The sequence below is a fragment of the Martes martes genome, assembly GCF_963455335.1.
Source record: "Martes martes genome assembly, chromosome: 6".
NCBI lineage: Eukaryota > Metazoa > Chordata > Mammalia > Carnivora > Mustelidae > Martes > Martes martes.
In genome coordinates this window covers 105,249,990-105,275,301 of record NC_137893.1, presented here as the reverse complement: position 1 = coordinate 105,275,301, position 25,312 = coordinate 105,249,990, and the positions used below count along the sequence as shown (strand labels likewise).

Here is a 25,312-nt window from a genome sequence, read left to right as displayed (position 1 = left end):
TGACAATATATAAATGAATGGGCCTGGATCCAATAAAATTTTACTTACAAAAACAGGAAGCATTCTGATTTGACCAGCTTGCCAAATCTTGATGTAGATTAATGTTAGCAATTTTATAGCCATTTTCATAAATTTTATATGGCTTATATAAAAATAAGACTATAAGAAACTATCTTCACAGTTAGTAGTTGATTACAAGTGAACATAGTCATTATAACATTTTATAATTCAAGTAAAAATACCAAAATTCTATCTTTTGTGTCTATAGATGCTTACTATGGTGGAATTTATCACTGAAACTAACTTCATCCAAAGAGAACAGATCGCATGTGTAGAATTTTTTTTCTCCATTTTTCTTACTCTAGGAACTCAAAAATTATATATCCCATTTACTGACTGAATACTACAAAATAGGGCTCAATCCTTAGCCTACAAATATCATGGTTATTTACTTCTCACAGCCTAATGAAGCAGATAGTACATTGCCCATTTTACATGTGAGTGAAGAGACTATAATCCTGACTGCAACAACTATTAAGTGATGACAGATCTGAAATTCAAACCCCAACATGGCTTTCAAAGCCTATGCTATAGTTCTACAGTGATTAAATGAGTATGAAAACATTCTTAAGTCTAAAATCTTATTTGTTCCCAATGAAAAAGAGACTTACTCTTATAAAAGTTTATAGCTTGGTATAAGGCTATGTATAATAAAGCTTACAGATTGGAAAATATTTCCAGATATATTTTGTGTATTATATTACAGTTTGGATGTTGGTTCTTGAACAACTACTTATTTTTTTTGTTGTTTTATCAGCCAATAGTTACAAAGACAGTTTCCAGTTTCCAATCAATGTAGCCTCAAAGAATAGACAGAATCAAAAGTTGCTTTATAATTACAGAACTCAAAATACAGCTTAATTTTCATTTGCATTGCCATGATGCCAGTGCAGTATTTATATCCTGATACTGGTCTTGGACAGGTGATGTGAATATAACACTCTCCCTGAGACCTCATTCATAGTAATGGTTGTACCAAAAGAATTATTAAAAAGTGAAGAATCAATTGGACTGAAAACATAATAATCTTATTCTATGTTCTTTAATAGATATTTAAAGAATTACTATGAAGAAAAACTTTGAATATGGAAAGCCTCTGATTCATATAAAGGAATGGAGAAGTAATGTGTAAAGAGCTACCAATCCCACAGTTAGTTGTCAGAAAACTAAGTTCTGATAATGGACTTTTACCACTTAATTGATTACTTTGGAAAAAATCACTTAACCTCCTTAAGCATCAGCTTGCTCAGCTGTGAAAGAATTGGGGGAGACAGTAGAGGGTGGGACAGCTATAAAATTCTATGATTCTGTCACTGAGAAGAAGATTACCAAAATCCACATATCTAAGCATTTGGGCTAATCTCTTTATAACATATTACAGAGCCATATAATTTGCCCTGCTCTCTTCAACTTTTCCATCAGTTAGATGGAGATGTAGTCTGTTTATCAGATTTCGAGGTGAAACAAAGCCTAGAAGAAAAGTGAATATGAGGGATGATGGAATCAAAGCCAAAAAATCTTGACAGGCTGGTATAATATGCCTACTCAAATCTTACAGAATATATAATAGAAATAAATATGGGCCCTTATGTGAAGATACTAATGACTCAAGTATACTTAAGTTTTCATGCTATAACATTAGCCAATGGAGTATTTGGCTATGAGAACTCATTTGTCATTTATAGATCTGTAATAGATATCTTTGTTGTATCTTTAACTCCCCATTCTTCTCTACTATTTCATAGGACTCTTAAGCAGAATTCAAATCTTGATAAGCCTGCTTATCTGTTCCCTCCATGTTGTCACCCAGACCTCTGATTATTATTCAAAAATAAAATTATCTTGTTTGAAAAATTGATACCCACCTTAAATTCATGGCCAGAAAACTACCTGAACCTTCTCCATAGTTCATAAGTATTATATCTGTTTTTTTCAACTTTCTTCCCCAATCTCTACAGTGACTATTTTAAATCTTCTCCACATTCTCAAACTTCACGACTTCACTGTTCTCTTCTGTCTCAGAGGATGAATTTGTGTCCTACTTTTCTGAGAAAAATTATTGCCCTCACATGGCATCTCTCAAAATTGACTTCTGGATCATCACTCATTAGTTCCTTCTTTTCTTTATTACTATAGAGGAAATTTCTAAGCTGCTAACTAAGGCCAATTCTTCCACCCATGCATTGGCACTTGTGATAGATATTTCTCATATTGTGGGTGTCCATCTTTTTTATTACCCTTTCTATATGTTATAAAATCCCATGTTATAAGATCTGCCTCTGGAGCATGACACATGACTCACATGTCTACCTGGCTTAAGTAGGCTACACACATGATAGAGCTTCTTACCAATCAGGCGTAATTCTTTTTTTTTTTTTTTAAGATTTTATTTATTTGAAAGACAGAGATTACAAGTAGGCAGAGAGGCAGGCAGGGAGAGAGTTGGAAGCAGGCTCCCTGCTGAGCAGAGAGCCCGATGTGGGGCTTGATCCCAGGACCCTGAGACCATGACCTGAGCCGAAGGCAGAGGCTTTAACCCACTGGGCCACCCAGGTGCCCCAGGCGTAATTCTTTAATTCTGCTTAGACCAATGACAGTGAATTTTGCTTTTTGCAACTAAGAACCCTAAAGAATGCATATTTTATTCCTTCTCTCCTTTATAGAAACTATGAAATATTCACTCTCCTGTATCTTCAATTTCTTCCATTTCACTAGACCCTCTCAATAGCGTTTAAACTACTTTACTCTTTCCCATTTAATAAAATCCTCCTAAGAATCCCATTACTGTGCAGCTACTGCCCTATGAGTCTTCTCCCTTCCTCAAAGAAAACATTCATTTAGTGGTTCTAACTTGGTACTTCTAATTCCTTACTTCCTGCCATAATATAGGCTGATCTAGCAGCTTTTTATATAATTCAGGACTGTCTGTTACTAAAAGGCCTTTTTTTTTTTTTTTTTTTGGCTTCTCTAATGCCACACTCCCTTGTGATGCATGCCACTTCAGCTGTCTTTTTTTGGTCTTTTCTACTATTTACTCTCACTTTTCACAGTTCCTTCTTGATTTTAAACTTCATTTTCTTCTTCATCTGCTCATTTTCCCTAATAAATCTCTTCCATTCCCATTGTTCACCTTCAACTATCAATATTCCTTTACTTGCAAAATTTGTATCTTCAGAATAGACCATACCTCTGAACTTCAGGCCCAAATAGTCAATAAATATCCTATAGACATCTTCACCTGGATGTCTCGTTAAGTAGCAAAAATTGTATATTCAAAGCTGATTCCTGATCTGCACACATGCATGCACACAGACACACACACACACACCCACACACACAGTCACCCACCAGTGGTTATTATACATAGCAACACCATTCACTCAGTGCCTGACAAAAGAAATCTGACAGTCATCAAAGGTCATTGTGGAGTAATCTAAGAGTATGTCTAAGTACTAAGTATGAAATATATATGTATATAGAGATATTTAATATTCTACTTCATTCTTTATCCCCTAACCTGTATTATTTATGTGAGGTGAAGTGTAGAAAAAGAAAGGAGTGAGAAAGCCTTTATGTTTCCTCCATGCTTATTTCTTTTTGAAAAAGATTCTTGAGATTCTATGTGCAAAAAAATACTATTAATCACCAGGTTCACACTGTGTAGCACTTTATGATGTATTTTTATCTTTAATCCAACAGAAATCTATATCCAGCTATAGAAAGAAGACAGAGTGAGCCTACCAGCTAAACAGTATGTTTGCAGTCTCTAGCTGTGATTTCAAAGAGGCTTCTTTGGAAGCAGTTTTCTATCCCACTAGTTTTTAATAGGAGAGGGAAAATTGGTTTACAATATGAACTTTTAAACTTTCTCTTATTTTCATACCAATTGCTTGCCCCACACTTGAACCCAACAATTTCCCATATATTCAAGTGTTTTTCTACTCATAGTTCTTAGCCAGAATCAAAGCAGTTTAGCTGAATGAGTCTGTGCTGTCATATGGGCCACAGATAAAAAGACCAGGCACATAAGTGGCAGCAATTCATGGACTTTCTAATGTACTTTTCTCCACTTTTGAGCTTATTGAACTAAACTACTGAACCTTTTCAGGCTTATCTTTGGATTTTGACCTTCATTTGTCCAAGTTCTTACTGCATTTGAGGCATTTTAACTAATGAAATAGTATGCTCATGTAGTTATTGTCATAATTACTTACTATATGTAGTAATTTTTTCTTTAATTTTTCCAAAATTTGTGATTATTTTCAGTGCTTCAGATAACTTCCTAATTGTGTAATTGATATTACATTAGTGATCTCAGAATGTTCATAGTAGACTAAAAATTATTTTCGTATTATGCAGATATCTAATTCTTAAAAATGCTTTTATAAGTTATTGAAGAAATGAAGGAATGATAGGAGAGGCCAATGAATGAATGCGACAAGGATTGAATAATGAAGAGTAAAGGAGGGTTGAAGAAAGTAAGAGACTTTGCATAATTAAGTGCCAGGTAGTATTAGGGTCAGGAGAAAAAAAATACTTTACACCTGTATCACAGGTTTAAAGTTGAAGAAGAAAGATGTAATAATGCCAGGCAAATGGGCAGTGTTTACAGAGATAGCAACTGTGTGTTCAAAACTGGGAAAGTGCAAAACCACAGTTTATTAACCACATACATAAAAGAGCCAGTGTAAGGGCTCTTTGCTGAATGCAATGGCAGTAATATCTATTCTGTATTTTTTAGAGATTAAGAAGAGGGCCTCTGAACTTAACAGGGTCTACGTTGACATTTTCTAGTGGTGTGACCTTGTGCAAGTTACTTAACCTCTCCAAGTTGCTGATTCCTCATTTGCAAAAGGGGATAATTACAGGGTTTTATTAAGGACTGAAACAGATTACCCAAGTAAAAATAGTTCTAAGCACAGTTCTCACACTAAGTGAGAACTAAAAACATATTAGACATTATTATTGTTAGAATAGTATGGAAGGAATGGCACAGGGATGATGGGGTTCAAGGGACAGGGTCTTCCAGGCTATAGAGTTACTGACGAAAAGAAATCAGGTGGAAAATGGGAAACATGGCAGTCAAGGATAGAACCCTCTGGCAATCAGTCTTCCATAACCTTTTGAGAGTCAAGTAGTATGTTTAAAAGACTCAGTTTTAGAATTAATAAGTAGCACAGTCAGTCCTCAAAGGCAGATATTTCTAACTGTGCAACTTTCAGAAAATTGCTTTCCTTTTAAAGAGACTTAAAGGTCTCGGCTGTCTCCCCTTAAAAAAAAAAAAAAACAGATAATAATAGTACTTTTGAAACCATTGCCTGGCATGTAGTAGTTCTCAATAAAAGCTAGCCAGTATTAAAGGGTGATTCTGATTCATCATATTCTCCTCTCCTCCCCTCCCTACCCCTTTCCCTCTTCATCCTTTCCCTCCCCTCTTCTTCTCTTTTCCTGTGGTTCTCTACTCCCCCAAAAATGCCCCCCCAGTCCATTTACTGTTTGTCTCAAATTATCTGTATTGGTGAACTAAATATAGATGTTTAGCATATTTTCTATATAAGCCTATAAAATGAATAATGGGCAGTATATAGCTTATACATAGAATGACTTAAAAAGTGAACTGTTGATGGTCATGACTACCAAAACTAACCAGTGTGACAATGTTTTGGTTTTTTGTTTTGTTTAAAAATCTATTTATTTATTTGTGAGAGAGAGAGAGAGTGTGTGTGTGTGTGTGTGTGTGAGAGAGAGAGTGTGAGGAGAGGGCCAGAAGGAGAGGAAGAGAGAAAATCTCAAGCAGACTCCTCACTGAATGTGGAGACCTTCTCAGGGCTCGATCCCAGGACCCCAAGATCATGACCTGAGCCAAAAGCAAGAGTCAGACACTTAACTGACTGAGACACCCAGGCGCGCCTGTGTGACAATGTTAAAATAGAATGAGACTAGTGTAAATGTTATGGACTAAAAACCACTTAGAAATTATAGCATTTTTCTTTAAAGAGAAAAAATAACCCACAACTTTGTGGAACAGAGATGACTGAGTTTTACCCAGAACATCTGTACGTTTTGGAGACTTATCACTATTTTTTCAAAGAGTAGAAATTGATGGCTGGCTACTAAGCTCTTGTAGAAACCAGAGGCTTTGAATTTGCCTTCTGTATTAAGAGATCCCCAAAAGGGTTAACTGAGTCAACTGGTTATCACTAAATTCAGTTCATCCCCATTTATAATGTACCTATAACCTGAGGAAAGGTTTTAATTAATTGCTAAAGCAGGAAATTAGAGCAGTGTCTTGTTTTCTTCTCCATATTATTGCACATGCATGTATGTACGTGTGTGGGGGCATACATGTGACTTCAGTCATATGCTGGTTACTTCTACATACATACTCCATTTGCACTACAAACTCAGACTAGCTTTATCAACCTCCCACTGCTAAACTCCTCATCCTCCTGGGTTTCCTCCTTGCCTCCATACCCAGGCCACTCAGACTTGAAAACATCAAGTTCTTATTTGACCTTAATCCACAATCTACCTCATTGTCAAGTCCTGTTCCTCCTAGTTCAGAAAGTCCTTCCCATCTATTACCTCCTCTCTTTTGCTGTTGCCAGCATCCTTGATTTGATTCTTACTTTCACCACCTGAACTGTTGTTACAGCTTTTTAATCTAAATTCACAACTTTTTACTCTTCTTAATTCAAGTTCTCTGTACATTGCTGGGAGCTTAGTATTCCTGAAGGACAGTTCTAATTTTGCTGCTTCTCTGCTCATAAACGTTTAATGTCTCTGGCTACAGAATGAAGTTTGGTCTCTTTATTTTGGAGTGCCAGCCCTCTAATGATCCTCCTCCTACTCTCCAAGCCTATTTTCTGTTATTCCCCTTCACACAGCCTGTGCTCTTGGCCAACTGAACTCTAGACTTTTCTCTGTATACTTAGCAGGCTTTTCCACTCTTCCCCTTTCTCTTGCTCTTATCTCTTTCTGGTGATGTAATAAGCTCATTATTTGTTGAATGAAATAATTAATTGACTAATTTTCCCAGTGTTGAAACTCATTGAATTAAGGATCAACATCTGATGCATCTTGGAGCTCCCTGTGCCTTGAGCAAAGTTGATTTAAAATATTTTTTAAATGAACAAGTGTTTAAATTTCCTTATCCCAATTAAGGGTTTTAAAGGATTTACCGCATGATTTTTAAAAAATAATATAATATTCATGTTTGGTTATAGCCTCGTATTTTTGTTTATTGATAAACTATTCACCTAGTTTACAATTTTCTGTAGGGTGGGAAAGATTCTTCTTTCTTGACCACCATCTTTCATTGTATTCTGCTTCCAGGAGATTGATCCAAACCACCCTGTTCTGTCACCCAGGCTTCAAACTATTTTGAAGTTTGGCATTTTCTAGGTCACTTTTTTTCTCTAAAATATTCCCTCTCTTCTATACCATATTTCAAATTTTGTCTGTTAGACAGGGATTTTTAAATTACATGTGAATGCATTGTCCTCTACCAACCCAGTAAAAAATAGATTGGGAAAAAAATCACTATGGATATTTTAAATCTATGCAAGAAAAGAGATTTTGATTTCTGAGAGGTGTATGTTGAGGACTAAAAAAGAGAACTTATCTCTAATTATGTGAATTCATTTTAATAAATATAAAATTATAACACTAAATTAGTATTACTTCAATTTGGTGAATTTGTTTTTGCAGTCCCCAAAGTAATCCTTATGATAACCATAATAATGTGATTCAAATATGCAGGAATTTTTAGATTTTAAAAATCATTATGCACAACTTTAGATTCTTCTTTATAGCTTATAGTCTACTATTCTAAAGATAAAACATATTAAATCCATGCTTATATTAGTACTTGATGTAGTAAATGTATATGAAACATATATTGTTCATGAAACTATAGTTTATCACAAGCATGGCTATTTTTAATGAAGAAATTAAAGAAGTATTTGCTATAACTAATAGCTTCTGATTGGCAGGTCAGTTGCCTTGGCTTTGCCAGATAGAAAGAGTTTCTTAAATTGTAATTTAAGATATTTCTATGAATTAGCAGTGTTATTACCAAATTCATCATTTTAATAATAGGAGAGGTCTACTTTCATTCACCCTTGAAGAGAAGGCTACTTGCTTTTCAATAATTTGCAATTTGCTTCCAGGGTTTTCCTAACAAATCTCTACATACTCTATCCACACTTTTGAAATCCTTAGAAATTCAATATTCAGTTTAAACAGTCATTATTTATAAAACATGGAGAATAACATTATACTACAAATTTAACTCTAAAATTATCTACAAAGGGTATTTTTTCATATTTTTGGAGATGAAAGGCATAACAAATAATACAAAATATCTTTTTTTTTCCTTGTTTAACTTGTGGTTTCTATTTTGTTCTGTTTGTTTTCTTTTGCTTTTATATGTGTGCATGCATTCATGAATATATATATACATGAGAAATACTAGAGAAGAAAACTGTATATTCTATAAATTAATGGGCTTTTGATTCCTCTGTGCTCCCAAGGAAATTTTACCATTGGCCTCTAAGCAAGTATAATTGAGATGGTACTATTCCTGATGTTTCATATAATCTACTTGATAGCAAAGATGATGACACTATGCTTCTATTTGTAGCAATAGTATGAGATATTCTGAAAAACAGTCCTACTAAAAATCAGTTAAGATGTTCAATAAAATAAAATGAGCATGCTCTTAAATGCATAGGTGACTTTTTACAATCATTCCCAGAGTTAAAAAATAAAAAAAAAAAAAAAAAAAAGAAAAGAAAAGAAAACATTAAGGGCCAAAAACCAGAAAGGGATCTACAAAAAAAATGTGTGACAAATAGTAGAACCACAGCATTTGCTGCTTTCAGGTACCAAGAGATAAGGGCTTTAAGGATAGTGTGAGTTGCAAAGAAAACATCTCTGTGTCTAGGTAGAATCAAGAGTTGAAACGGAAAACTGTTCCTTAAGTTTAGATCTCTAAGGGACTTCAGACTCAGTGGAAAGGTAGGGGTAAAAAAGAACCTACAAGCAAGAAAGACAAGAAAAGTTGGTGTTCAGCCACTCTTGCTACAGCCGTATAAGTAACACCCTCCCCAAGAATCTTCAACAGCCCTGCTGTCCTCAGTTCTGATTTATACTGCAAATTTGGTTTAAGAAATTCCAAAGTAGAAATTAATATAAAGCAATCTCAATTTGAAAGCCTCAGGATATTTGGAGGAAGCAAAAGCAAATCCACTTTTGCAAATCAAAATTCCATAAATTAGGTCTCTATAGATTCTCACCAATAAATATTAATAAACAATAACTGTATAATAAAAAATAATACCAGCTAAAACAGACTACCTCAAGCAAAAGCTGCAGAAAAAAATAAACAGCAGCTTTATAACCCCAAGGATTTTGGATATTAGATTCATTAAATACAGAAATAAAATTACTGTATTTAAAATGTTAAAGAAAATACAAGAGGGAATTAAATTAAGAGATACAGACTTTCAGTTACAAAATAAATAAGTCACAGGAGTGAAAAGTATAGCATGGGGAATATAGTCAATAATATATTGTAATAACTTGGTATGGTAACAGATCATAACTATACTTATTGTGATAAGCATTATGTAATGTACAGAATTGTCAAATCACTATGTTGTGTACCTGAAACTAATATAATATTATATTTACTTAAATAATAAAAAATTTTAAGAAAGAATTAGCTATAATACCAACTGTACTTAAGTGATAAAAAAAAATTTTAAGGGAATTTAAAAATAAGCAAGACAAAAAGAGTCTATCACAAAATGCCAAACAATGAAATGAAATTAATATAATCACTGAAAATGTAATACATGAATTAAGTAGCAGATTAGATACAGCTGAGAAAAGAATTAAGTACAAGAAGTTAGATCTGAATATTTTAACACTGGCAATGCAAAAATGCAAAAGAAGTTAAAAAATATGATGACTGGAAAGAGAAGGTATAGCATACCTAATTATTCTAACATATTTCTAACTATTTTAAAATAACAAAAATGGAATCCAACTCAAAGAAATAATACCTTCAAATTGCAGAGGTAAACTAAATGTCAGTATACAAATGCTTGCACAGCTAAACTTTCATTGAACAATTTGGTCCAAGTAAACATATCTTCAGGGAGAAAAAAAAAAAAAAGAGGGTTATGAGCAGGAAATACTCATAAAAGCAACTTGAAAAAGAAGTACTTCCAGAATAAGGAAAATGATTCCAGAATTATTCAGGAAATTAAATGGAAAAAAATTCTATAAAATCAGTAATTTGGATATATTACTTCAGTTGAAATAAAACAATACGTAAAAAGATGCAAATTCTTTAAAATTCTCTATGATGTTGTTTTCAGTGAGTCAAATTGATCCTTAGTCTTATTTATGGTTACAGGTTATCTGCCAGCCACCTGTAATTTGTTTTTTCCTTCGGATAAGGATATACTATATGCTCTAGATGAAAGGACACACAAAAATATTCAAAGTGTCAGGCCCCTTAACTTCCATGGGAATATGTTCCCCATCATTAAGCACTCATATATCTTATGAAAGCATCTAGACACTCTATTTTCCATGTACTATCAACAGGTATTATCAGCAGTATATCATCAACATAGTAACATAGTAAAAATTCTCAGAAGAATAGGTATTGATTCTTCTTTAAATGTTTGGTAGAATTCCACTGGGAGGCCATCCAGCCCTGGACTCTTGTTTGTTGGGAAGTTTTTGATTACTGATTAAATTTCTTTGCTGGTTTTTGGTCTGGTCAGGTTTTGTCTTTCTTCCTGTTTCAGTTTTGATAGTTTGTATGTTTCTAAGAATGCATCCATTTCTCCCAGCTAGCCCAATTTGGTGACAAATAATTACTCATAATATTCTCTTACAGTTGTATTTCTTCAGTTTTGGTTGTTATCTCTCCTTTTTCACCCACGAATTTATTTATTTGGGCCCTTTCTCTTTTCTTTTTGATAAGTCTGCCTAGAGGATTATCAATATTATTAATTCTTTCAAAGAACCAGCTCCTAGTTTTGTTGATCTGTTTTATTGGTTTTTTTTTAATTTCTATATCATTGATTTCTGCTCTAATCTTTATTATTTCACTTCTCCATCTGAATTTAGGCTTTATTTGCTGTTCTTTCTCCAACAACTTTTAGGTAGAAAGTTAGGTTGTGTATTTGAGGTTGTTCCTTGAGAAACAAGAATTATATTGCTATATACTGTATTGCTATATACTTCCTTCTTAGAACTGCCTTTGCTGTATTGCTTAGAACTGCCTTTCCTGTATTGCTATATACTTGCTTCTTAGAACTGCCTTTGCTGCATCCCAGAGGTTCTGAACTGTCGTGTTTTCATTTTCATTTACTTCCTTATATTTCTTATATTCTTTTTAATTTCCTGGTTGACCCATTCATTCTTTAGTAGGATGGTCTTTAACCTCCATGTATTTGTGGTCCTTCCAAATTTTTTCTTGTGGTTGACTTCAAGTGTTAAAATATTGTGGTCTGAAAATATTCATGGTATAATTTCAGTTTTTTTGTGCCAGTTGAGACCTGACTTGTGACCCAATATGTGATCTGTTCTGGAGATGTTCCATGCGCACTTGAGAAGACTGTGCATTCTGTTGCTTTAGATGAATGCTCTGAATATCTGTGAAGTCCATCTTGTTCAGTGTGTTATTCAAAGCCCTAGTTTCCTGGTTGATCTTCTGCTTAGATGATCTGTCCATTGCTGTGATTGTTGAAGTCCCCTACTATTATTGTATTATTATCAAAGTATTTGGCTGTTCCCAAGGTAGGAGCATAAGTATTTACAATTGTTAGATCTTCTTGTTGGATAGACCCCTTTATTATGATATAGCATCTTTCTTCATCTCTTATTACAGTCTTTGGTTTAAATTCTAGTTCATCTGATATAAGAACTGCTACTCCAGCTTTTTTTTTTTTTGGATGTTCATTGACATGATAAATGATTCTCCACTCCCTCACTTTCAAGGTGTTTGGAGGTGTAAACTTAGTCTCTTGTAAACAGCCTATCTATGGGTCTTGGTTTTTTAAAATCAATTCTGGTACCCTATGTCTTTTGATTGGAGCATTTAGTCCATTTACATTCAGAGTAATTACTAAAAGATGTGAATTTAGTGCCATTCTATTTCCTGTAAAGTTGCTGTAGATTGTATCCGGTCCTTTCTGGTCTGTTACTTTTGGGCTGTCTCTTCACTCAAAGGATCCCCTTTGATATTTCTTGCGGGGTTGGTTTAATATTCACAAATTGCTTTAGTTATGGTTTGTCCTGGAAACTCTTTATCTCTCTTTCTATTCTGAATGACAGCCTTGCTGGATAATGTATTCTTGGCTGTATATTTTTCCCATTTAGCACTTTAAATGCATCATGCCAGTCCTTTCTGGCTGGCCAGCTCTCTGTGGGCAGCTCTGCTGCCAACCTTTGTGTTTTTACCCTTGTAGGTTAAGGACCTCTTTTCCTGGTCTACTTTCAGGATTTTCTCTTTATCTTTGAAATTCAAGCTTCACTATTCCATGTCAAGGTGTTGTCCTATTTTTATTGATTTTGAGGAGGATTCTCTTGGCCTCCTGGACTTTAATGCCTGTTTCCGTACCCAGATTAGGGAAGTTCTCAGCTATAATTTGTTCAAATAATTCTTCTGCCCCTCTCTCCCTCTCCATATTCTGGGAACCCTATTATCTGGATATTATTTCACTTTATGGAATCACGGGGTAATCTAAGTCTCCCTTCAAGATCCAGTAGTTGTCTTTCTGTCCTCTTTTCAGCTTCCTTGCTTTTCATCATTTTATCTTCTAAATCACTGATTCTCTCTTCTACTTCATTTATCCTCACTTTTAGAGCCTCCATTTGGGACTGCATGTTGGTAATAGCATTTTTAATTTCAGCCTGACTAGATTTTAGTTTTTTAATTTCTACAATTAGGGATACTCTATTGTCTTCTATGCTTCTATGCAACTAGTATCTTTATAAACATTGTCTTCTATGCTTCTATGCAACTAGTATCTTTATAAACATTGTTTTAAATTATAATTCAGACATTTCTTATATCCATACTGATGAAATCAATATGGATATAAGATGAAATCTGTGGCAGTGAGTACTACCTCCTGTTCTTTTTTTTGGAGTGAATTTCTCCATCTCAACATTTTTTCTGGAAAAGAATAGAAGAAAGAAAGAGAAAAGACAATAACAACAACAACAACAAAGATAAATAAATAAATCAGAAAAAAACAACAAGAAACAGAACAGAACATAGCAAAATACTAGATCCTGGGTGTATTTTGGTCTGCTTGTTGAAAGAAACTAGATCCCAAAATAGGAAAGAAAGAAAAACTTTAAAGTTTTTCTTTCTTTCCTATTTTGGGATATACTTTATTTATATATATATATACACACACACACACACACACACACACACACACACACACATATACACACACACACTATATATATATAAAATATATATATAAAGTTTTTCTTATATATATGCAAATATAAAATACAATGAAAGGAAGGAAAATAATTTTTATATAGATAAAGATATAGATAAGGATAGATATATTTATAGATATATAGATATATATTTTAAAATAATTTAAAAAATAAGAAAATAGCTTAAAAAATAATACTGAAAGACTAAAGAATTAAAAAAAAAAAAAAAACATGAATGCTATGTGCTATTTACCCTAAGAGCTGTAGCTTTGTAGTTCTCTATGATCAGGGAACTTAGTGCTAGCTGCTTGTTCTGCTGGTCCTTTGGGGGAATGGGCCTCTTGTGCTGATTCTCAGGTACCCTTGTTCTTGTGGAAATGCACCTCCCTTGATAGGGGACTGGGCTCAGTGTAAGTGGCTCCAGATTCCACTACATGGCGCTGTTTTGCTCCTTAAAGGCTTCCAGCAATGATGAGCAGGATGAAAATGGCAGCAGCCCACTCTCTAGGCCCAGAGCTGAAAGTTTGTGCACCCCTACTCTTTAGTGAGCCCTCACAGAAAAAGTCAGTCACTCTTGTCTCCCTGGTTTCTGTCCAAACTGTGTTCATCCAGCATGTGACAGAGTGTTTTTATCTCAGGCACATGACTGAGTTTCAGAACTCCAAATTTTACAGACTCCTACTGCACAGACCCACACTGTTCCTCCCAGGGGAAGGAGGGGGGAATCTCCCCAGCTTCTGCCTTTTGCTGGGCCCCTGCCAGGAGAGTGGTCACCTGACCATGCAGCAGTTCACAGTTTATGGCAACAAAGAGAAGAAAGCCTACACCTGGACTTGCTGTTTTCAGAGAACTTCCCCACCCCCCTGTGCCTGGGAACTCTGCCACACTCAGGCATCCCTCTTCTTGTGACCCCGAGGATCCTGAGACCACACTATCCCATCTGGGTTTCTGCCCTGCTTTGCCATCCAAGCATCTTTAAGCCAGGGACATACCCCACTGTAGGAGGCTCCTAAAAGTTCTGATTTTGCATTCCACTTTATAATACTTTGCAGTAGCCTCCTTAAGCAGGGTCCCTTCCCTCCACCATATCCTCTGATATACTGCCCCTCCCTCCACCATATCCTCTGATATACTGCCCCAAGATTAAATCTCCACACCTCCTACCTTCCAAAAAGTAGTCACTTTTCTATCTGTAGAATTGAAGCATTTCTTTTCACAAATCTCTAATTGATTTTGTAGGTGTTCAATATAATTTGATAACTATCTAGCTATATTCCAGGGACCAGAAAACATTAGGGTCCCCTACTCCTCTGCCATTGTAACTCTTCTCCTCTATTATTTTTTAGTAATTAATCCTTTAGGAAGAGAGGATTATGGACTTATTAACTGGTGATATTCCTTTTAATCACAGAATTTAATAAAATTAGAATCATAAAATAAGTAATTATTTCTAAATTAAAAACAAAATGTTTATTAAAATTGCATTGCATCAGTCTTTTCTTCACTTTATAAACTTAGTGATAGGATTTCTATGATGTTCTTTCTCAGGAACATAATAAAAGACTCAACAAAAACATTCAAATAGTATTTTTTAATTTCTGTTGAGTAGAACAGTCTATTTCTATTATAAATATCTCTATTTCTATTACAAAATTTCTATTATATTTCTATTTCTATTTCTATTATAGAACAGTCTATTTCTATTATTCTTATATTATATTCTATTATATAAGAATAGCAAGCAATGTTATGTTTCTTTTAGTACCAGGAATTACAGTAAAGTTGTATATGGGTTATTTGTGACTCATCGCATTTGTAGCTTTACTTGAATGTTAGTATGTCAGTTTCTGGTGTTAGATCATAGAAGACTTTTATACAAGGCTAAAGGGATTAAAACTCATATTGTAGACAAAGGTGTTCCATTCTATTCAGAATGAATAACATTGATGCTGCTCAGATGCTGTATTGTGTTCAGGGTAAAAATATTAATCTCTTCTGTGTTTTCTTTATCATAAAGAACTCCATGGTGCTCTCCTCAATAATTTCAGGAGAAATTTCAGGAGACAATTTCAGACATTTCAGAAAATTCTGAAATTCATAAAAACTTAAGGAGAAAAAAACGTGTTATTGTTATTAATTGACTGTGGTTCTGATTCATACTACAGAAATATATTTGGTAAAAAAAAATTTTTTTACCAAAAAAATTTTGATAAAAAATATTAAATTCAGCCACATTTTTAACATGAGATGTTTAGGACTCTAGGTTCTTATACCTCCCTTTGACAGTTTGAGTTTTATTTTTTAAATATAACTTAGGGATTTAAGAGGTCCTCCTCCTCAGTTAACTTATTGATTTTCCCATGAGTCAGAACTGATTTTAAATTTTGTTAACCATATAAAAGTTAATATAATTACATAGATTACCCTATATGATCTTTCAGACAGTTAAACATTGCAGATGTCTATGTTGCAATCAGAAGTCACCAATTAACCACTGTCTGCCATATTTTGTAAGATGTTTCATACATATTTCTGTATAAAGATGCTGGCTTTTTTTCATTTGTAATTGGAAGAAAAATAAACTTGGAGTATGTTCAAATAGGATTGCTTGAAGAGGCTTTGGAAGCAACAGGAAAACACTCTACCTAACCCCAATTAGTCTTGTTTTCCCCATTCAGGGCAGTTGTGTTTTCAAACATAGCCACTAAACATGATGATAATGAAAATTAATACAGTTAGAAAGCAATTCGATAGCAAATGTTTATTGTTTGTAATTTTTGTTTCCTGTCATAACTTTAGTAAAACTTGTCAGCTCTGAAAAAAGATTCAAGTGTGTGAGCTTGTAATATGGAAGTCATTTTTTTAAGCAAATTGAATTATATTTTTTGTTGGTGGTGGTGAGTTCACTACTTCTCAGAATAAGAAAACCTGATTATGGATTCAAATAATTCAATTCATATGCGAACCTTTCTATAAAGTCTGTTTTCTTCCAGAATTTTTTTTGTGTATTTATCAAACCACCAAAAAAAAAAAAAAAAAAAAAAGCCAGAAGCCCCATCTCTGTAGTCTTTCTTATCCCATTTTAATAATGAGAATTTTTTTCTGTTTCTTTTTTTTTTTCCTAAACTGCCACAAATGATCATTTTATCTGTATTTGTCTAAAAATGTATTTGCCTATACTGTGCAAAACTAGTCAGGCCATAGAGTGATACAAAGATGACTCAAACACAGAGCTCTCTATCAGAGAATGAATAGTATAAAAGGGTAGATGAGGTAGGTTTTCTCAGACCCTCCCTTTTATCTAGTCTTAACATTTCACATGAGGCTCAGTGCTCCTTGGTGACAGAAATGTCAGAAAAGATGGTCAAGGGACACCCCCCCAAAAATTTACCACATCAGAAGAAGAAACTCTACCAACTTCTAGTTTGAGGTTTCCTTTCATGAAGCTAAAATCTAAGCTGTATGAGGATGAGGTCTTTATTTTGCTCACTACTGTATTCCTTGACTAGTACCAGGCATGTAGTATTTACTCAATAAATATTTGTTATGAACAGAACACATTAATGACTTCCAGTAGGACAGGTAAAAGTAATATAAAGAAGTAGTGTCTAAAACTATATTATGGTATAACTAACAGACATGTACTATCCAAGCAGTTGCCAAGTTATATGCTAAAGATTATATTAATTTAAAATCTATCTCTTTGTAGTCTTAGTCATTTTTCTCTACACCAGCTGCATCCACATTTCTCATTCAAACTTCTCCAGTATAGAGCTAGCTACATTGCATTTTAACTTGACTGGAATATGGTTTTTCTCCCTATAATATATATTAAAAACTTAATTGGCATATATATATTTTTTCTCATATATATACACACACACACAAGCAAAGCAAAAGCAAAGCCAAAGTAGCTTCTGTGTATGTATGTGTGTGTGTTTGTGTGTGTGTGTGTAGGCAGAGGCACAGAGAGAAGACTAAAAACAATCTATACCCTCACAGAAAGTGGTTTTTCTAGTCAGGTGACCAAGGCAGCCTTAACATTCCCCTCAGTTTGACTAAATTTTAGACAGGCTCTTCCTGACTTTAGGCCCCAGACCTCACTTTTCTTAGAGCATTTACTTTAGAAAATTTACACTTGTAAATTCTTTCTTTGCCTCCTCTGAGATGTAAATCTTAGTTTTACAACCCATGAATATCTTTCTTTAGGACCTAGAACCGTCTCTTCACCATGTTAGCATCAAAAAAGATATTGGCCCTGTCTCCCAGTTTTGTGGGAGGGTAGGAACCAAACTTCAAGGGTGCCTTTGCTCCAAGTTGTAAACTACCTTCTGTGATGAAGATGTGAAAAACCTTGTGTTTTTTAGGAGGTAAGGCCAATTAGCAAACACAGGTAGTTTGTGGTCCCCCACCTCAGCTCTTAAAAATTCTACGATTCTTCTTTTCACTTTTCATTACACTCTTTGTTTTGTTAAGCAAAGACTGAATTCTGGCCTCTCTCCTTTTTTGCAGTAGCCCTCGATAAAGTCTTTGTCTGGTTAACTTTGTCCAGTGCAGCTTTTACTTTGACACAGGCAAGTGGTTGTCAACAGCAGGAGTCTGTGCTACAGTGAAAAATCAAAATGGGGCCAAGTTAAAAGTGACAAGCCAAAGGCAGGCCATTGCACAGATCCTAGGAGTTGTAATTGGCAAAGGATTTCTAAAGAATGTACAAATGATTGTGAGTCAGAGGGTTGCCAGATTTAAGAACTAAAAATATAAGACACTCAGTTAAATTTGAATTTCAAATAAATAATTGTTCCAGTATATTTCATGAAATGCTTGGTACACACTTACACTAAAAAATTATTGTTGATCTGAAATTGAAATTACACTGAATGTGTTGTATTTTATCTGACATTTCTAGCACAAGAGAAAGAGTTTTAAACATCTGCTATTCCTAGAGAGCGAGAGCCTCTTGTAACAGCTTCAATCGCCAGTTCTTACAGCTCTCCTTTACTGTGTACTTCTCTCTCCTTTCCACTTGCCTCGCCTCCTCCACATTCAAAGCCAAAAGGGTCAGAAACAGCAGCTAACATGAATGGGAGGTGGTTAGACAAGAAGAAGCAGAAATCAGCTTCCTCCTGTCCCTCAAGGCAGATAGAAGTGTCAGATGCCTTATAGGTCTTGGCTGGTGGAGGAGGGTAGGCCAAGTCTTATCTCTGAAAGAAGATTTAAGTGTTGATAAATTTCTCAGACTGGATATTAGTTGCTGAATCATTATAATGGTAACTCAGAAAAAAGGCAGGACTCATAGGAACTGCCAAGTTTTCATGGAGAGCCAGAGGATATTTCCCCTGTTGTGAAAGAGACAGAAAATTAAGTTGCATTTCCACATTCCATGTTACACTTGTCAGTGTACCAAGTCTATAGATCTAAATATGAGTATATGACAATAAAATAAACACTTTTCAATTTTTATATACCTCAATATTTTGAGATTAATCATTTAAAAGATTAATAATTCTAAAAAATTGACATATTATAGTACTACCACTTATAAAATACCTTATCTAAATATTATTAGAAAGCAGTGAATATTAAATATTAAGAAAACCTTGCTGTGTGACAATTTTCTAATCTTTTTGTGTCACAGATTTTTTTTTACTTTTTATTGAGGTGTAATTATATCAAATAAAATTAATGATTTTAAATATATGATTTGATGTATAGCCATTCATATCAGAATATTTTAAGAATCTGATGAAAATTATTATTTCATATATGCAGGGACACAGATTTTTTTGTTGTCTGTCTGTGAACAACAAATTAAAATCCTTGTTTTGAGTCTTTTCCTCTGGACTGGGGGTTGATTATTTGAGACAATGACTTTTCAAATTTAATGTATTTACATATCTAAATTTCTTAATACTGGGACTAGTGTTTATAATATCAGTGCTGTCTTAAATGAATGCTAACTATAAATGCCATGTTCTTACCTAGTTGATTATCAATAGGATGCTATCAGAACACGCTAACATGCAGGGGCTTTTTTTAGATGCAGGTTTATTATTTCCATCTTTCAATGGGAATTCCTATATAGAGCTGCCTTTTTTTACAACCCTGGATGAGTTGAAATTTGTGCCAGAGAAGGAATGTAACAGAACTGTTACCATCTACTTGACTATAAAAACAAGCACTTTGAATGGAACTATTCTCTATAGTAAGTATTAAATGTTTGACTTCCTATATGTCAGGTTTCTTTCTGAAATGTTAACCTATTGAAGCAATGAATTATTCATTTAAATATTGTGGGAAAACTTTTCTAGCTTTGTACATGAAGTATTACTAAAAAGAAATAGTTCTTTCTAGTTTTCTTTAGAAGTTTCTTTAATTTATGAGTCATTCAATGGAACATGACTTACAAACAGGCTCTGAACCAGCAACGAAGAATAGAGCAAGCATATGAGTTTGAAGGCATATGGCTATAGCAGTAAAACATAAATGCTGCAAATGTTTGAGAGCATATTTTTGTAGTATAAATCACTAAATATGAATTGAATTCAATACTTGGTAACTTGGAAGAAGGTTTTCCAAAGCTGGGATTCATTTGATAATTGGGAATAATCCTAACACTCTTTTAGCATTATCCTAGCTGGCTTGAAAAAGAGTAGTATTAACAGTATTTAAGGAAATGCCTCTGTATGCAGGGTTCTCTACGTAATGCAATGTCCTCACAAGGATTCCTATAATCAGAATTTGCAGAATTCTCTACTTTTATAGCTAAACATCACTAAAGTAGATTAAATGCTGTATTCCAAATCTGACAATTGTTTTATTTCTCTTGAACTGAATGTACCCTAGTTTTAACAATTCCTTATATTGGATATATAATGTCTTCAGTACTTGAATAGATAATACACTCTAGAGCAACTAATTACTTTGAAAAGTTTTTCTCCTCTACTTTGAAATATTTTGCAAAACTGATTCATCATCTGTACTTTGTAAAAATATTTAAACCTTTATATTAATTGGCTATAAGTAAAACACTTTAAAGAAACATTTTTGGAAAACTAAGTGCAATTAGAAGTTTTGAACATTAGAACTGAAAATTAATATTATATTTTAGAAAGAAACTAATGTCAGAATTAGACCAGGAGTGTAGTTCTATTTCTATTTATTTCCCAGTAGTGTAAACACCCAGGTTTAAATAATGGCTTTAGAGTGTCTGATTTATTTATATTTAAAGAGAGAGAGAAAAGAAGAAAAGGAAGAATTTTTTTTATATACAAAACCTAAGTTGTGGTGGACGACCATGAAATTTGGAGATAATCGTACATTGCAGGGGAAAGGAAACAAAACAAACACAGAACAAAAGGTACAAACATAATAATTTAAAGTCACAAAGCAAAGTGATTTTTCTGGCTTTGCAATTTTTTAAGTTATATAAGAATAAGAAGGTGTTTCCTTGTAGAAAGTATGTTTTTATCAACTAAAAACAGCTCATCGCCAAAGAAGCAGCCAACCTCTGGGAATTCTCGTCCTCTGGCTCATGCTCCTGGCTCATATCTGTACTTCCACTCAATGTGCTCTTTTTGAACGCCATAAAAATATATGCCAAGCATATGTACACCCTGTCCAAGTTGGTACTTTAATTTAAACCAATAAACCCAAGCTGATGTTAGTGCCATAGGGTTATTTTTGCCTTTTGCATCCAATGACCTGCCGAAATAAATCAAACTAGAAGTTATTAGTAAAAGAAACAGTGCCATTGTAATGATTATCAGTTTCTATCTTTGTCTTACATAATTGTTGTCCCAGCATTGGATACATAGAAACTATTCACTCAAGGGAGTTTCATAGCTTGTGAATGTAGAAAATGTTTTTGTCTGTAAAGCATTATTTTCGTTCATTTGTAAAGTGGTAATTTAATCCTACACTGTTGGGAATACCTCAGCAGAATGTTTCATGGGGTCTTGCTTTCAGTCCTCTTTGAATTTATCAACCTTGTAAAAGCCTCACAACAGATGAACACGAAGATTTTTGTGATTCAGTTAAACACCCGTAGTTTAAAAGGTGTCCCTCAACTTGACTTAAGGGCTAATTTTCTTTCCTTTGAAATCAGTATATTACATGTAGGAGCAATTAAGAATAGTGAGGAAATTAAAACAGATGTTTCATTTTAGAGACTAGGGGTTGATTTTTGTTTGGTTTTTTGTTTGTTTGGTTTTTAGTTTTGTCATTTCATTCCCAGACATTTCAGTAAAAATTCAATTCCATTCAACAAACATTTATTGAACACTTGTGTTTTATATCATCCAGTTTTAAAGGGAAAAGGATAGAGAAATATCAGGTTGATAAGCCAATGTCAGCTTTGAATTATATTCCTAGTTCAAAACTGTAGATTTATCTTTTCTCAGTTTGCCTCACCAACTAATTGATGTTGAAAAGCAACAAAAGGAAGATAAAACTGGAATCCTTATGGGGTTACAGTAAAAATCCTTAGAAAGGATAGTTTAAAAAAGAACTCTCTGTGGGGGAGAGACAGCTCTGAGAACAGCAGTCAAGATGAAAAGAAAGCTTTGTGATTCTGCCACTGAACCAATTCAGAATTCTGGAACCCCATCAAAGGAGCTACTAATAGGTCACGGGAGAAGGGATGAGACCACACAAAACTCTTTAGGTGCACTTTCAGAAAATGAGCTCCATTGGGCAAGTGCTATCAATCGGGAGGTTTCGTCATGGGATATGTTACTATGCAGTTGAATCCATTCTGTGCTGCTTCTTTGAAAAGAAATAAGCATGCCCTTTGGAAGTATGTGATCTTTGAGAATTAGGAGCAGACATCTGACCAAGTTGCAGGAGGCAAATTACATGAGCAACTCCAGGGAGAGAACAAGATTCAGAAGCAATCTTCATATTACTTAATATTTGTGTTTAAGAAAGAAAGTAAAGGAAGGACTAGTCTTAGGTATTTATTCCAGGTTAGAAACTGAAAGAACAAGAAGGATCACTAAGGCCTCCTTTTTTGTGCATTGAGGGAAGACCAAAAGAAGAGATTTCTGATATTGCTGAAGAAAACAAATGAAATCTAAAGAATCATAACATCTGCCTTTCTCTATAAAATGATTCCCAGTAGAATACACCATATCTTCGTTAGATACTTACTATGCCAAAGCCAATGAAATCCCACAGTATTTCCTTACAGCGTATTAAAAAACATCTTCTTTTCTTAGAGAAAAAAGTGTGCTCAGTTTTCATCTATTTTACAATGTGTACTATAAGATATCTTTGTCCCTCCTTAATAGCTCCCAGTGGAGCTTGCTCCAGACGGATATGGGAGGGAGTGGAGTTGAAAGCATAGATAGATAAATTCATACATTACCTTTATAAGATACACAGAGATTGCTGTTCATTGTATCTTTTTTTTAATGACAGGAGGTCAAATTCAATAAATTTTAACTAAGTGCCTAGAAAGTGCATCACACTCTGCTAGGTACTGTGAGCTGTATACAAAGATGAGTAAGAAATTATCTATAACCATTGTCACCATTTAGAGGAGAGATAATATGTACATAATTCTGTAGAAAGCTGACTGTGGTAGGTCTTATAATGAGTATAAATTAAGAACTGGGTTGAGTAAATGCATTACACTAGAAATCTGTGCTTATGTCTCTTCACTAACGAAGGAACATCTCCTAATCTGAAATTGTGTTTTACATCTCTCTTCCACCCACCTCCTGAGTACTTTCACCAGTGCCTTGCCTAGAGTAAGCTTTTTTAGAATTGTTTGTAAGGTTCTGTTGGTGAGTTACCCAACTTGGATGGTCATGATGAAAAATTAATAGGTATTGACACCTTATTTTAGGAAATTATTCTGTGAGTAAGTAAGCAAAAACAAAATGGTGTAGATTTCAAGGGTTTACTCAAAACATAGCTTAAATCAAAGATAATTTAACCCTTGGTTTACTTAACAGCCAGGGACAGAACAAGGGTTGGCAGTTTTTTTCTGTAATGGCTAGAGAGTAAATATTTTTACAGGCCACACAGGCTCTGTCACAACTGTCCAACTCTGCCAGTGTAGCACAAAAGCAGCTATAGACATTATGTGGTTGTGAATGAATGTAGCTGTGTTGCAAACCAAACCAAACCAAAACAAAACAAAAACCTTTGCTCAGAAAACCAAACAATGGCAGAATTTGGTCCATGGGCCGTAGTTTGCCAACCCTTGACATAGAATGATATGACTTATTAAACTTCTCTTGAAAGAAAACAGTTGTAAGAGAAATTAAACTCTTTCTGCAATTGAAATTTATGAAGAAATCAGAGATACACTCTGTTTCTGATGTAGTTACATCAGGAAATGGACCAGCAACCTTGCTTCTGGTGGACAGAGGTAGGAGCAAAAACAAACAAATGAGCCCATTCAAGGATTGAAATTGCTGCCATGCCCATCTCAGGAACAGTATAATCCAGTTATTACAAAAATGACAATGGTGCTCAACTCCCTGGCTCTGCCATCTGGGCAAGTTACTTAACATCTCTGTGCTTCCATATCTGTAAAATGGAATAATATTATTTTTAATAATACCAAAGATATGAAAAAATTTGTTGTAAGGATGGAAAGAGTTACCACATTTAATGGGCTTAAAACTGTGTCCAGTGCATGGCAACAGGAAGTAAGTGCTAAATACCTTCTTCAGAAATTGTTTTAATTCTTCCTCCCTCATAATTTGCCTGGTAAGGAGTCTTGGGAATTATATGCCCAGGATGCTGTATTCTCATCCAATAGCTGTCATTATATTGCATCCATTTGATAGATGTATCCACCCTGGGAAAGAATATTTAGACTATAAAAAGTCTTGGAATCAGGAATGACAGTAATGGGGCAAATAGTAGATGCAATTTTTGGTTTTCATTTTTATCCATTTCATCCAAATGAGGAGGATTCATTTCCTCTAAGAATGTTGTATTATGAGTTGTATTTTCTTTTCTGATTAAGCACAATTAGCAGCCTAGGCAAAATTAAAATAGGCTCTCAATAAATTTTAGAAACTGGCCCAGAAGCTGTTCTGCAGCAGCATGTAATAAACATGTGTTAATAATTCATTACATGTGCCAGACAGCTGCCCCAATGTATCAGTTCTCCTGGAACTTCTCCACCTGCCATCCTTTCACTGACCAACAAGGTCACCCCAGCCACGTTCTCCAGGCTCTAACTACTAACTACATGTTACTGCCCGTGTTGCCACTGTTGCTCTAAGATGTCTTCAAACCCTGAGCCACTGCCGCTGAGATTGCTACTGGGTTTGTTTCTAGGGTGTACAAATGCAGACCTGTAAGGAGAGCCAGGAAAAGGGATTTTTCAAGCTGCAGCAAAAACGTGTACTCAATAGAGAACTCCATGCAAGCTTAGAGAATAGTTTTTATTATATGCCTTGAAGGCGGCACAAGGGATGATGAGATCATCCAACTGCTGCCATAGGCAGTCCTGATTGAAGTGTCAGTAGGTAACCAAAGGTAGACTCAAGCCCAAGTTAGCTGTGAGTCAACTGTGCAACACAGCGTAAATCAATTAACTGTTCTGTATTTAGTTTGGCGACAGATAATACAGATGCAGTTTTTATTTTCAAGTTCCCAAGATTTGAAAAGTGTATATAAAAGTGTTTTTGAAAAATACAAAGTACTCGGGGCTCCTAGGTGGTGCAGTTGGTTAAGCATCTGACTCTTGGTTTAGGTTCAGGTCATGATCTCAGGGTGGTGAGATTGAGCCTCACTTTGGCATAGA

At 34.5% G+C, this 25,312-nt stretch overlaps 1 protein-coding gene across 1 annotated transcript in view; it reads left to right on the top strand.

Moving 5' to 3' along the window:
* EYS (eyes shut homolog) overlaps positions 1-25,312 on the top strand; it is a gene marked incomplete at both ends in the record, with an annotated part of 1,618,725 nt that overhangs the window by 1,318,611 nt on the left and 274,802 nt on the right. The window contains one exon of the mRNA XM_080805925.1: positions 19,583-19,751. Coding sequence (XP_080662051.1) covers positions 19,583-19,751 — 169 coding nt within the window. The remainder of the gene's footprint in view (positions 1-19,582; positions 19,752-25,312) is intronic.